The 13,736-nt window shown below is 38.9% G+C and overlaps 1 protein-coding gene across 4 annotated transcripts in view; it reads left to right on the forward strand.

The window, feature by feature from the left end:
- LOC126334816 (lysophosphatidylserine lipase ABHD12) overlaps positions 1 to 13,736 on the forward strand; it is a 96,194-nt gene that overhangs the window by 8,822 nt on the left and 73,636 nt on the right. For 3 of the 4 annotated variants that reach the window (XM_049997457.1, XM_049997458.1, XM_049997459.1), the window contains exon 2: positions 1,926 to 2,002. In XM_049997457.1, the coding sequence (XP_049853414.1) occupies positions 1,968 to 2,002 (35 nt within the window). In that variant the 5' untranslated portion in view covers positions 1,926 to 1,967. Of the gene's footprint in view, positions 1 to 1,925; positions 2,003 to 9,553; positions 9,712 to 13,736 lie in introns of those variants that run through there. The other variant, XM_049997456.1, reaches the window with a different exon arrangement.

Here is a 13,736-nt window from a genome sequence, read left to right on the forward strand (position 1 = left end):
TTGTCATGAAATGAAACTGCCTTAAAACATTTACATCATTTTAGGATTTCTGCTAAGACATTTCCTGAAGGAAGTCTTTCATCCTCAGAAGTCTGATATCATGTCAAGAATTATAACACTCTCATACTGTCATCCAATTTTATCCCCAACTTCACAAAAAAAAAAAAAAAAAAAAAAAAAAAAAAAAAAAACTTTAAAAAAAATGGTTGCCATGTTGGTCGACTAGCATGTTTGAAAACTCATTTATTTTAGAGTACTGTACATACATATTTAAAATTATATCATATGCAGGGTGATTCAAAAAAATGTTTACGAGCTGACACGGCATATTCTGCATGCAACAAGGATCAGTAATTACATAGGAACCAGGGGTCGCATAGGCCAGCTGGGGCTATTAAATGGCATTGCATTATTCAGTCACCTGCAACAAATGGACGCCCACGTCAGGAGATTCGCATAGTCTTTTCCAGGTGCGTCAAGACGCGCCTTACATCGATGCTGCATTGAATGGCGTACCCTCTCAGAGGTACCTGGTGTATCTCAGACATCCTGCTGCCTCAACAATCCAAACCCCTAGGTCCTCCATTGATGTAACAGGTTTTTCATACACAAGGCCCTTCAGATACACCCACAGGAAAAAATGAATTGGGGACAGATCAAGGGATTGTTGTGGCCATGCAACTGCCACACTGTGACCAATTCGGTGGCCAGGAATGGTTGCCTGCAAATGTGCCCTCATTTGTCTGCTGTAATGTGCAGGGGTTCTCTCGTGCTGACTTCAAATGGCATGATGAACGAGCATAGGAACATCATTCATCGTGTCCGACAGAACCTCTTGCAGGAATAAGAGATACATGCAACCATCAAGTCAGTCTGGGAGACTGTACGGCCCAGTTAAACAGTCTCTAATGATGCCAGCCCACATGTTGAGGGTAAATTTGTGTTTGTGAGGCATGTGTACATGTAGCATGAGGGTCCACATCCATCCAGGTATGCCAGTTGTGAACCTTCATCGCAGCCTTGAGTGAGAATACAGCCTCATCGGTGAAGAGGACTCTTACTGTGAAGCTTTGGCCTACAATGGATTCTTGCAGAAACCACTGCGCAATTCCCTTGTGCTTGTTGTAGTCCTCTGGTTGCAATGCCTGGACATGGTGGAAATGAAACGGATACAGTTCTTCATTATGTACACTGCTCCAGACGGAGGGCTGGGGCATATCATTGCAGTGGGACACACTGTATGTGCTTGTTGATGGAGTACACTGCACCCATGCAAGAACGCTTCCATTTCAGCTGTTGTTTGTTGGTGACCAGCGTCAGGCTTGTGCACATGAAATGAGCTGGTATAGCACAGTTGGCAATGCAGGGTGTTGAAAAATGTGTGGGATGGCAAATTTCTATCGGGATATTTTGCACGACACAATTGCACGGCTTCTCATCTATCACAACTGGCCGCACCGTAAATAAAATGCATCTCAGCCAGTTTGTGGTATGTGCAGCTAGCCACTTTATTCCTAGTGCTTGCATGGCATTAATGTCCATGAACTCCTTGCTGTGCAGTCCACCCATATTGGTATAAGAGTGCCCTCTGATGACCATAGTGTCCTTTTGTGGCATTTGTGACCCTTGGTCTCTATGTATTGCTGATCCTTGTTGTATGCTGAGGTGACATGTGACTTTTTTTTAAATTGCTCTATATAGTGAATAGGAGGTGAGATGTTAATGATGAATAGGATGCATGTAAGTCAAGGGTTAATTTTATGTATGTGAAATAAGTGATCTTACACGGAAGTGAGGCAGTTGCGCAGCACATGTGGGAAGATCTGCTTGGATAACTGTCTCATTTACTGCTGTAGGTTCATGTTGCATTTGTTGAAGGTAATTACATTTAATTTTCAGAACAAGTGGTGTCTTTGTTTTTCCAGGTGATCTTTTAACCGTGGCACAGAAATTTGCATCTCGGCAGTATGAGGTACCTCTTCAGAAGAAGATACGTCAAAAGGTGATATTGAGTACTGTACCTGTTTTATTAAAAGGCAAAACATCCTTAGTTAAAGGCATGGTTGGTAGCATACTAAGCTCTTAGTATTGTTTTAATTGGTGTGTATGAATTATCGACTTCAGAAGAAATGCAACCAATGTTTGCAAGTCTGTAATACTTAGAATACTCTTTCTTTACGTCTACCTTTTGTATACATTTCCGCAAGCCATTGTATTGCATGTGGTGGAGGGTACCCTGTTCCACTACTAGCCATTTCCTTTCCTGTTCCACTTGCAAATAGAGCAAAGGAAAAATGGCTTTCTTGAGTATTTGTTTACTCGTTTTGGCAGAAGATAAAAATTGATTACTTTTTATCCCAATGTGGATAGCAGGAGATTGATTGAATATTGATCAAATTGTTACTGATTAAGGTTCCCAGTTAGAGTCCCGCTCCAGCACACAATTTTAATCTGTCAGGAAGTTCCATGAATTATCAGCTGGTAACTGGTTTTTGTGTGTGTTTCTTCTTTTGCTGCATGTTGGAAAGCTGGATCCCATCCCATCTACATCTGTGCTGCTGTTTTTTATTGGAGGCAACTTCTTTCACAAGAGGACTGCCTTGAACTACAAGTAACCTTAGAAATATTGGATTTCGTCTACATTCATTTATGAATACAGATTATGATGCCTCTACAATGTCTTCTACCATTTTAACAAGTTTCAGTTTATATCTCATTTACTGTGTCTACAGGAGATGCCTCCCCCCATGAACCATGGACCTTGCTGTTGGTGGGGATGCTTGCGTGCCTCAGCGATACAGATAGCCGTACCATAGGTGCAACCACAACGGAGGGGTATCTGTTGACAGGCCAGACAAACGTGTGGTTCCTGAAGAGGGGCAGCAGCCTTTTCAGTAGTTGCAGGGGCAACAGTCTGGATGATTGACTGATCTGGCCTTGTAACACTAACCAAAACGGCCTTGCTGTGCTGGTACTATGAACGGCTGAAAGCAAGGGGAAACTACGCCCGTAATCTTTCCTGAGGGCATGCAGCTTTACTGTATGGTTAAATGATGATGGCATCCTCTTGGGTAAAATATTCCAGAGGTAAAATATTCCCCCATTCGGATCTCCGGGCGGGGACTACTCAAGAGGATATTGTTATCAGGAGAAAGAAAACTGGCGTTCTACGGATCGGAGCGTGGAATGTCATATCCCTTAATCGGGCAGGTAGGTTAGAAAATTTAAAAAGGGAAATGGATAGGTTAAAGTTAGATATAGTGGGAATTAGTGAAGTTCGGTGGCAGGAGGAACAAGACTTCTGGTCAGGTGACTACATGGTTATAAACACAAAATCAAATAGGGGTAATGCAGGAGTAGCTTTAATAATAAATAGGAATGCGGGTAAGCTACTACAAACAGCATAGTGAACGCATTATTGTGGCAAAGATAGATACAAAGCCCACACATACTACAGTAGTACAAATTTATATGCCAACTAGCTCTGCAGATGACGAAGAAATTGAAGAAATGTATGATCAAATGAAAGAAATTATTCAGATTCTGAAGGGAGATGAAAATTTAATAGTAATGGGTGACTGGAATTCGGTAGTAGGGAAAGGGAGAAAAGGAAACGTAGTAGGTGAATATGGATTGGGCAAAGAAATTAAAGAGGAAGCTGCCTGGTAGAATTTTGCACAGAGCACAACTTAATCATAGGTAACACTTGGTTCAAGAATCATAAAAGAAGGCTGTATACATGGAAGAACCCTGGAGATACTAAAAGGTATCAGATAGATTATATAATGGGCTAGTAGAAATCCTTGGGTGACAGAAGAAATATTGAATTTAATTGATGAAAGGAGAAAATATGAAAATGCAGTAAATGAAGCAGGCAAAAAGGAATACAGACGTCTCAAAAATGAGATCGACAGGAAGTGCAAAATGGCTAAGCAGGCATGGCTAGAGGATAAATGTAAGGATGTAGAGGCTTATCTCACTAGGGGTAAGATAGATACTGCCTACAGGAAAATTAAAGAGACCGTTGGAGATAGGCAAACCACTTGTATGAACATCAAGAGCGCGGATGGAAACCCAGTTCTAAGCACAGAAGATAAAGCAGAAAGGTGGAAGGAGTATATAGAGGGTCAATACAAGGGCCATGTACTTGAGGACAATGTTATGGAAATGGAAGAGGATGTAGACGAAATGGGAAATACGAAACTGCATGAAGAGTCTGACAGAGCACTGAAAGACCTGAGTCAAAACAAGGCCCCGGGAGCAGACAACATTCCATTAGAACTACTGACGGCCTTGGGAGAGCCAGTCCTCACAAAACTCTACCATCTGGTGAGCAAGATGTATGAAACAGGCGAAATACCCTCAGACTTCAAGAAGAATATAGTAATTCCAATCCCAAAGAAAGTAGGTGCTGACAGATGTAAAAATTACCGAACTATCAGTTTAATAAGTCACAGCTGCAAAATACTAACACGAATTCTTTACAGACGAATGGAAAAACTAGTAGAAGCTGACCTCGGGGAAGATCAGTTTGGCTTCCGTGGAAATGTTGGAACACGTGAGGCTATACTGACCTTAACGAATTAGAAGAAAAATTAAGGAAAGGCAAACCTACGTTTCTAGCATTTGTAGACTTAGAGAAAGCTTTTGACAATGTTGACTGGAATACTCTCCTTCAAATTCTGAATGTGGCAGGGGTAAAATACAGGGAGCGAAAGGCTATTTACAATTTGTACAGAAACCAGATGGCAGTTATCAGGTGATGTTGAGGAAATGAGACTCTTAAAGTAGTAAAGGAGTTTTGCTATTTGGGGAGCAAAATAACTGATGATGGTCGAAGTAGAGAGGACATAAAATGTAGACTGGCAATGGCAAGGAAAGCGTTTCTGAAAAAGAGAAATTTGTTAACATCGAGTATAGATTTAAGTGTCAGGAAGTCATTTCTGAAAGTATTTGAATGGAGTGTAGCCATGTATGGAAGTGAAACATGGACAATAAATAGTTTGGACAAGAAGAGAATAGAAGCTTTCGAAGTGTGGTGCTACAGAAGAATGCTGAATATTAGGTGACTAGATAACATAACTAATGGGGAAGTATTTAATAGGATTGGGGAGAAGAGAAGTTTGTGGCACAACTTGACCAGAAGAAGGGATCGGTTGGTAGGACATGTTCTGAGGCATCAAGGAATCACCAATTTAGTATTGGAGGGCACCGTGGAGGGTAAAAATCGTAGAGGGAGACCAAGAGTTGAATACAGTAAGCAGATTAAGAAGGACGTTGGTTGCAGTAGGTACTGGGAGATGAAGAAGCTTGCACAGGATAGGGTAGCATGGAGAGCTGCATCAAACCAGTCTCAGGACTGAAAACCACAACAACAACAACAGGAGATGATACCACCTGTTTATCATACACTTATCATGGTATGCAAGGTTCACTTTCACTTTGCCAAACTATATAGATACTCTTCTTTTTTTTTTTTTTTTTTTTGTGCAGTAGATAGCTTTATCATTAAACCTCAGTCTAACTGAAACTGTTTGTAATTTCTGTCAGCATAGTTTGCAAACTTTCAGTATTCTCTTTACAGTTATGAAAACTGGAAATTATGTTGCACTGCTTTGACTTTTTCGGGCAACAAATAGAATTATGCACTGATTTCATGCCAAAGCCACTTTTTTTTTTGTTGAGCAGAAATCTCAGTTTGCAAGTAGTATGAACACCACCTTTGTCAGTGAGGCTTGCTGCACTGCATGGGTTTTATCCTTCTGGTTTTTTTTATTTTATTTTATTTTTCACTGACTAACTGCTCCTTTCATCTCTGGAAATTGGTTGTTAATGCGAAAAATTGCCAAGTCACACTTTCATTCGAAATCTGTGTTGAATTTTGTTTGAAGTCTTATGTCAAAAGACTAATAATCCATCCTGCATTAGCAGTAGATCATGACAGTAAAATTATGTTTGTACAGAACATTAAGACTTTACCTTTATGCCTTACAATTCCAGTTATTTTACCAAATTAACAGGACAGTAAAATTCAAAGTCGTGCATATCATATAACATCTAGTTTAAATCTGTAATAAATATGATCTAGTTTTGGTTCCCTTAGTTATTACCCATCATTATGGGCAAAACTTTTGAACTATTATACGACTAACTCCTAATACTGACCTTTGAAAGTTGTTGAGTTCTATTTTCAGATGATACGGTTGTCTTTAAATATAGAGGAAAAGCCCTTCCGTTAATTCACCATTACATTGGAAAACAGCACTGGTATTTTTAATTTTCGGAGGAAAGGTACATGGGTTATTGCTTAATTCTGTGGCTGGTGAAGTATGCCCCACAATCATACTCTTCTTCTTGTCTATTAACCCGTGGTTGTCTTTCTTTCATATTCTTGTAGATGTGTGCATAAAATTTTTCATTCTTTAATATCCTAGAATTTTCTGCGGCTCATCTGAAATCTAAATATTTAAATATGAGATCAGTCAAACAGTTTGAGGAAAGAAAAATAAATTTTTCTGGAAAAGTGCTTAATCAGAAACTTCTTTTGTCCTCAGAATGTTTTGTGTATGCTGCTCTGTTTGTGGCAGTTGTTAAATTTCTTTTACTCTGGAGCTGTATTTTTTAATGTGTTAGTTCCATAGCCACTAACCTCTGAAACTAGTGTAGACTGCCATCACATTTTATATTACATGTTAGACCTCTAGACCTGCAACTGTTGAAGTTGATCATATTCTCATGTGAGTAAAATTCCTGTATGAATGTTTATTTTATGTCAGTTATAAGATCTTGTACATTGCATTCTACATGATGAAACTGACCTCCTTCTGTACATGTCCTGCTGTGTTTGTCACCTGAAAAACATTTTATCCGAGGTTACACTATTTACAAAACTTCTCTACTTGGCATTCTTTTATGTGTATGTGGAGGGGTCCTTTGCATTAATGTGATATACTGTTAATGTAGTTTTTTGCTTAACACAAAACTTTAAAATTGTTAATTTTTTAACTGCTCTGGACGTGTAAACGCGCGCACCTTTGTACCTGTCCCTGTGTGCTCTGAACGTGTTTGTGTGCCACCAATCCTTCTGCCTGGTACTGAACGTGTCTACGCGTAAACACATTCAGAGCACACAGGGACAGGTACAAAGGCACGCGCGTTTACACGTCCAGAGCAATTAAAGGGTTAATAAGTGTGTAACTAATATCCGAAGCATGAAATGTCATTAATATCAGTCACCACCTGCAAAATGATTATAGTTAGCAGTTGGTATCTGTGTGTGTGTGTGTGTGTGTGTGTGTGTGTGTGTGTGTGTAATATACTTCCGCCACTGGAAAAGTTGTTTCTTGAGCATTCTTTATCATAAATTAAATATTATTTTTGAGTGTGACTGCAGTTACATGTCCCAGTTTTTGCACTAACAAGGAATCCCTGAATGCGAGATCGCAAGTTCAGTCATTAGTAAGATGCAGTTGAAAGTGTTGTGTCAATTGTAACGGAAGAAACATTAGCTGCCAATGACTCACCAAGTGCATCAGGAGGGCAACAGAAAATGAACGTGCAGGAGGTGCAGAGGTCAGCCTTATATGGGCTGTATGTACTACACTTCACAAAATGGACATCTTCAACATTTAAGAAATGTTCAAAACAAACCATTAACTTACACCGTGAACACCAAATGGAAAATGGTATTTCACAGTGATTGCAGAGGTTCACAACATCGAGATTGAAGGCAAACTCCTTTGGAGTTACAAATTGTGCAAGACGTTCAGCTAGGTATCCACTCTTAAAGAATGCATGTAGAATCCTATTGGTGTAACAGGCGGATGAGAGATGATGGAATGTGATGACATGCAACCAAATGCAGGAGCTTATCGTGAAATTGGTTATCCTTTGAGGCGTATCTGCAGATAGTGTGAAAATGTTTTATAGGTATGGGGGAAAAATATCCTGAGGCTGAATTTGTACAGTGACTCCAGGTGGTATGAATTGCAATGTCCCACATTTTTTTGAAAGGGATCGTTTGCTATAAAGGAGTATGATTTTTATACAAAGTCCAGGACTCAAGCAAAAGCAAGTTCTTTTGACCAGCTGTTGACCAGAGGCAGTGCTCATACTGTAGTTGTATAGTTCTTTAATGCCCATTCTCCCACTCTTGCTTGCTGTGTCATAAATATTCCCTACTGCCCTTGCAAGATCTCTGACACACACACACACGGAAGGAATTGAGGAATTGTAAGGGAGCAGAGTGCCTCCAACTTCTCTCAGCACAATAAATAATGTTCTAGCCAATTTACCATCCAGATTAACAGTCAGCATAATTATATACCCGGCGGGGTCAGGGATTTTCTCTGCCTCGTGATGACTGGGTGTTGTGTGATGTCCTTAGGTTAGTTAGGTTTAAGTAGTTCTAAGTTATAGGGGACTGATGACCATAGATGTTAAGTCCCATAGTGCTCAGAGCCATTTGAACCATAATTGTATATGAATAGGTTAAGACATTGATGTTAGTTGATCTTGCTACAACTCTCTTAGTACCTCTAATTTCTAGGGTTTCTTTCATATACATTTTCTCTTCAAATCATGATTGGTCAGAGTTGAAGACTAATTCTTTAATGAATGATGTGATACATTTGTTTATTTCAAATACAAAATTTTTATTTTTTTACTATGCTCTTCATGATCTTCCAGGTACATAATTGTGTTTCGTAACTGCTCCTTGAGCAACAATTGCCCTTTACTATATTTCACTGGAGACAGTATTTAGGGTTCCTGGTCTTACAAGGATGATGAACTACATGGCTCGACACCCATTTCAGTACCACTTTGACTTGTTACACATGTATCAGCATCATTATACTCCTCATGGATATTGCACAGTCGAGTGTATACAACACCATACTTTCCACGGACTAGCCTTGTAAAAATACTAATATTTCATTTGCTGCTTCTTTCTCATTCTGCGAAATTCCTTTCTGATGGAATGTCAACTTCAGCAACTGTTGTTGTAGATATAATGCAATATTTGCTTTAGGTATTGTTGCCATTGCTCTGCTTCGTATCAACACCAGTAGTACTGTATCACTGTTGTGAGTTACTAGTCAACTAAGCAGTTCAACCTACACTTCATAGCCTCATGCTGTTCTCAGCATTGGGATACCTCCAGACCTGCCCCCTGTTGGCATTAGCAGCCAATATTTTGGTTGCATGATAGACAATATGTGGGCCGTCGAATGCTATAATCATCATTGGCCTTTTGCGGCCTTGCTCTCAAGGGATTTCTTTGAAAACAGTTGTTTCCTGCATTGCATAATGTATGGGGACCATAAGTATGCTTGTACTCATGTCTAAAGTTTGCTATGAGTGTAAATGAAAAAGAATGATAAAGAACACTAATTTTACATTACATTGTGCCAGTCCAATTGTAACTCAAATAATTTTCTTTTCAGGTGTACTTCTTGGCATTCTGTACGTGTGTGTGTGTGTGTGTGTGTGTGTGTGTGTGTGTGTGTGTGTGTGTGTGTGTGTTTTATTAAATTTGTTTTTATTGTTTCAGGTATTGCATTTAATGTAACCAGTCAGCAAATTAACAACACAATCTAAGTTTATTTCATACTTAGTAAGGATATCATATATTACATTGAAGACCATGGTGGGGATTACAGTTACCATATCCCTGTTCCTACTTCCTGTAGGTCTTTGGTTACAGGGAATGTGAGTATAGTTACTTGACAGATTTTAGTTCTGATGTTGTAAAAACATATATTGTCCTTTACATTATTTTTCTTGTATTAGTCACCTCTGTAGTAACCATTATGAAATCCTATGCAGTAAAATATTCAAAAGGTATAGTGTCAGTTTCTAACTGTGTGTCACTGAATTCTGTTATAACATCTGGTAGACAGAAGAATGATAATATTGTTCTGTACAGTAACACTGCAGTGGGTGTCCAAATAAGGCATTTAGTAAGTTGCACATTTGAAGACTTCTTTAAATGTTTGTATAATTCAAGATATGAATCAGAAATACAGATAGTTGATCATGAAAATAAAAGCTTTTTAGATTAAATGTTAATTCCAGTGAAGGTGGAAAGAAAGAAAACACTAAGAATGACACTATTTCAGGAAAAATGATTAAAGTCAGAGAAAAAATCATCCAAAAGGAACTTAGAGAATTATTTGCAGTATGTGTGCAAAATATTTCCTTAAATTGCAACTGTGCTGTATTTATTCTCTTTTACAAAAAAGAAGACAGACAACATAAAAACTACAGACCTGTTGGTCTAAAATTGCCACCTGCCACATTAAAAATAAAGTAATGAGGTAAAGAATTAAGCTGGGAAAAACCAATTTAGCACACTAGACCTTTTGCATGTCATGAACAAAATTGAATAATATGCATGAATTGGCACTTTCTCATAGATTTGTGGATTAGAGAAAGCTATCTGATAGCCCTTAAAAAAAGGCTTTGGAAGTGTTGTTATACGGAAGACTCGATAGTTACTGCAATCACTACCATTAGGCATCATCGGATTACTGACAGATTCAGAATTGAAAGAGTAGTCAGGTAAGGAGATTTTGTATCCCCAAGACTGTTCACGCCACAGTTATTAGCAATTTACCGTCCACTTCCAGATTATTTCCTCACCAAAAATTTTCTATGAATTATGGTCTTCAGCTATGTGTTCCTCATTATGGTTTCTAAAGTCATCTACCCACCTTCCGTTAATCTTCTACTTTTTTTTATCTCTTGGATGCCAACAAAGAACTCTTTTAGTCAATATCTGAGCCATTCACCAGTCTACACATTCTGTCTGTTTTCAATACTGTCATAATTATGTCTTTCACTGTAACTTGTTCCCTGGTTTATTTATTAGTTTTCTTATCTTTTCTAGTAACTTCCATATTTATCTCATTACTACTTCCTGAGCAACACTCACTTCTTGAAGGGTTTCCTTTTTTGGAAGTTCTTGTTTCACAGTTGTAAGTTGAAACTGGTAGGACAGACAGATTGGAAATTTTGATTTTTACACACATTAGAAACTTTTTTTGTAAACTCTATTTACCAGTCAAACATGTAATCCGAATCGTGTATAGTTTCTGAAAAATCCTCACGTAGTTGATATGTGAAGGTTAGGTTAAAACAAAAAACAGAAAAAATTGTGTTCCGACTGAGATTCAGTCTTGTGACCCCTCAGTTATCCAAAGGATAATTTTTTGTCCAAAAGCTACAGTCTTCTCACTGTGGCCGTCTGAGACTAGATACCTCCTCTGTGTGGTGGGTAACAATCTTCGTTTTTCATAATATTATTGTTATTCTATCCTGGACTTTGCATTGTTTGGTATTTGCTTCAGTTGATAGTTGAGGAGTTAAGAGAAAAAATTTTGCAGCTGGGAATAAGTGGAGGGAGCAAGATTTTTGAACTTACCTCTATGATATTCATCTCTGGAAGGTTTAAAGTTTTCTTTTAGGTAGATTATATTGATTAGGCAGCAACTGCATAGAACAGGAATGTGGCACTAGTAAGCTCATTCCGGTGACAAGTTGGTGAGTTGTGTGCAGGGCACACTGACATGGAGGAGTACTTTGGACGAAGAAGACTGTGAAGTGGGAGGTGTGAGTGTAGGATGAGTAAAGTTAAGGAGCAGAGGGAGGATTATGGGGTCATAGGGTGTGTTGCAGTGGCAATTCCTGTGTATGTAATTCAGGAGGACTGGCATTGGAGAGGAAGGAATCGGACAACTCGGGTTGTGGAGAAGCTGCTGGAATTGCACATGTTGTGCTCAGGAATGTGCTCTGTTCTTGGGTTGTCAGCTGTGGTTATGGCCATGTTATAATGGACAGCTGGTTGGTAGCCGCGCCTACATAGAAACTGTGCTCAAGTTACAGCTGAGCCAGTATCTGATACGCCTGTAATAAGATGGGGGTATGCTTGTGACTGGCACAATGTTACAGTTTTAACATTCTAAAGCAGTGATTCATGAATCAGAATTTGCTGCCCATTTACAGTCAATTTTATAGTAGTGTGCATCTCACAGCTAGCTAGTTGAGCTGCTGTTCACCCATTTTTCTTTGACAACATCCTTAAATGGTAGCAAGAGTTCTGTACTGATTTTGTAGTCTTCTTTCGATAATATCATTAGATGTGATTTCTACTATAATTCAACACACACATGAAGTTTATTATGTAGTTGATGACTTTCTACAGAACTATTGTTCTAACCCTGATTTGCTCCTTTTTATACCCTCCATCAATCAGAACGAGTTATGAAGCATCCATGGATAACTCAGTTAGTAGAGCAATTTACTGTGAAAGGCAAGGGTTTCACCTCTCTCTCTCTCTCTCTCTCTCTCTCTCTCTCTCTCTCTCTCTCTCTCTCTCTCTCTCTCTCTCTCTCGTGAATGGATCAAGCAAAAATGCTAGTTAAATTTTTGTGTTGTGTGGTTGTTGTATTGTGTTCCTTTGTAATAATTTGTGATCTTTAAAAACATCTGATTTTTCTGTTGGGGACAAAATGATCATCATACGAAAGGCTGTGCTTTGATTGTCATTGTTAGTGTTTTTTCCATAATTTACCATTTGCATGATAAAATTAATTAGGAGTTTGGACATAAGATGAATATTTGTAATCTATCTAAAATTAATTCTTTGTTATAGTGTATCCTTTTGCCTGTTCTTATTGTTTCTTGCCTTCCATCATCATCATCTTGTGGATCTTCCTTGGCATCTACTTGTCGTCCTTTCTCTTTCACATGCCCATACAGTTCCATTGCTTTCTTTTCTCAATCCTCACTGCTACCAGTTCCTCATGTGTTATCTCCCTTACACGCTTCACTTCTTTTCATTGTACACCTTGGTCCCAGTAATTTCTTTTCACACTGCCAGCTGATATTGGTGATTTGCCATTTTTAGGTGCATATGATTTCTGGCTTAGTAAACTTGCATGTGAAGAACTGTGTGTATTTGTCAGCCATTTAAACACTACTAATGGCATACATACGTAAAAATTAAACTCATTGTACATTGGCAAACGTGAGTTTGACAGTGTCAGATAAATCTGAGGAGGGCAGAGTTCTGTGCAGTATATCGTAAGCTTTACATTTATTGATATATGTCATTATACTGGTAGTTTTATTGAAATGGTTGACAAACATGGAACACTGTTCTTGTTTGAATTTACTACACCAGCAATAGTAATCCGGGGGGGGGGGGGGGGGGGGGGATTGCAACACCAAGGAGGAGTTGTGCAACATAATTAAGTTGGTAGGCGTGTTTCTGCATCAGAAAGATGATCTCTTGGCTTTCAAATTACACACTAGTCCCATACTTGTAATGCTATGAGGATGCAAATCAGGTTTGCCTTAAATACACAATGTAACAGTAGTGGGCATTAGTAACCTGTGAGATTGGACGTAGTGAGTTGGTTAGTCAAGAATACCTTTAAGGCAACACAGATGTCATCAGAACCTCACTGAGTTTGTACAAGATCATGTAAAAGGGCTATCAGAAGCTGAATATTCCTTCAGTGATATTGCAGAAAGACTTAGCAGGAATGTAGCCACTGTACTCGATTGCTGGCAGCGGTGGTCACGAGAATGTATGGTTCCAAGAAGACAGAGTTGTGGATGGCACATAACACTACTGATGGAAAGACCATCATGTTCAACGTATGGCTCTGGTGCATCTTATTGCATCTGCATCAGCTATTTGAGTAGCATTTGGCACTACAGTGACACAA

This window comes from Schistocerca gregaria, chromosome 2 (assembly GCF_023897955.1).
Source record: "Schistocerca gregaria isolate iqSchGreg1 chromosome 2, iqSchGreg1.2, whole genome shotgun sequence".
Lineage (NCBI taxonomy): Eukaryota > Metazoa > Arthropoda > Insecta > Orthoptera > Acrididae > Schistocerca > Schistocerca gregaria.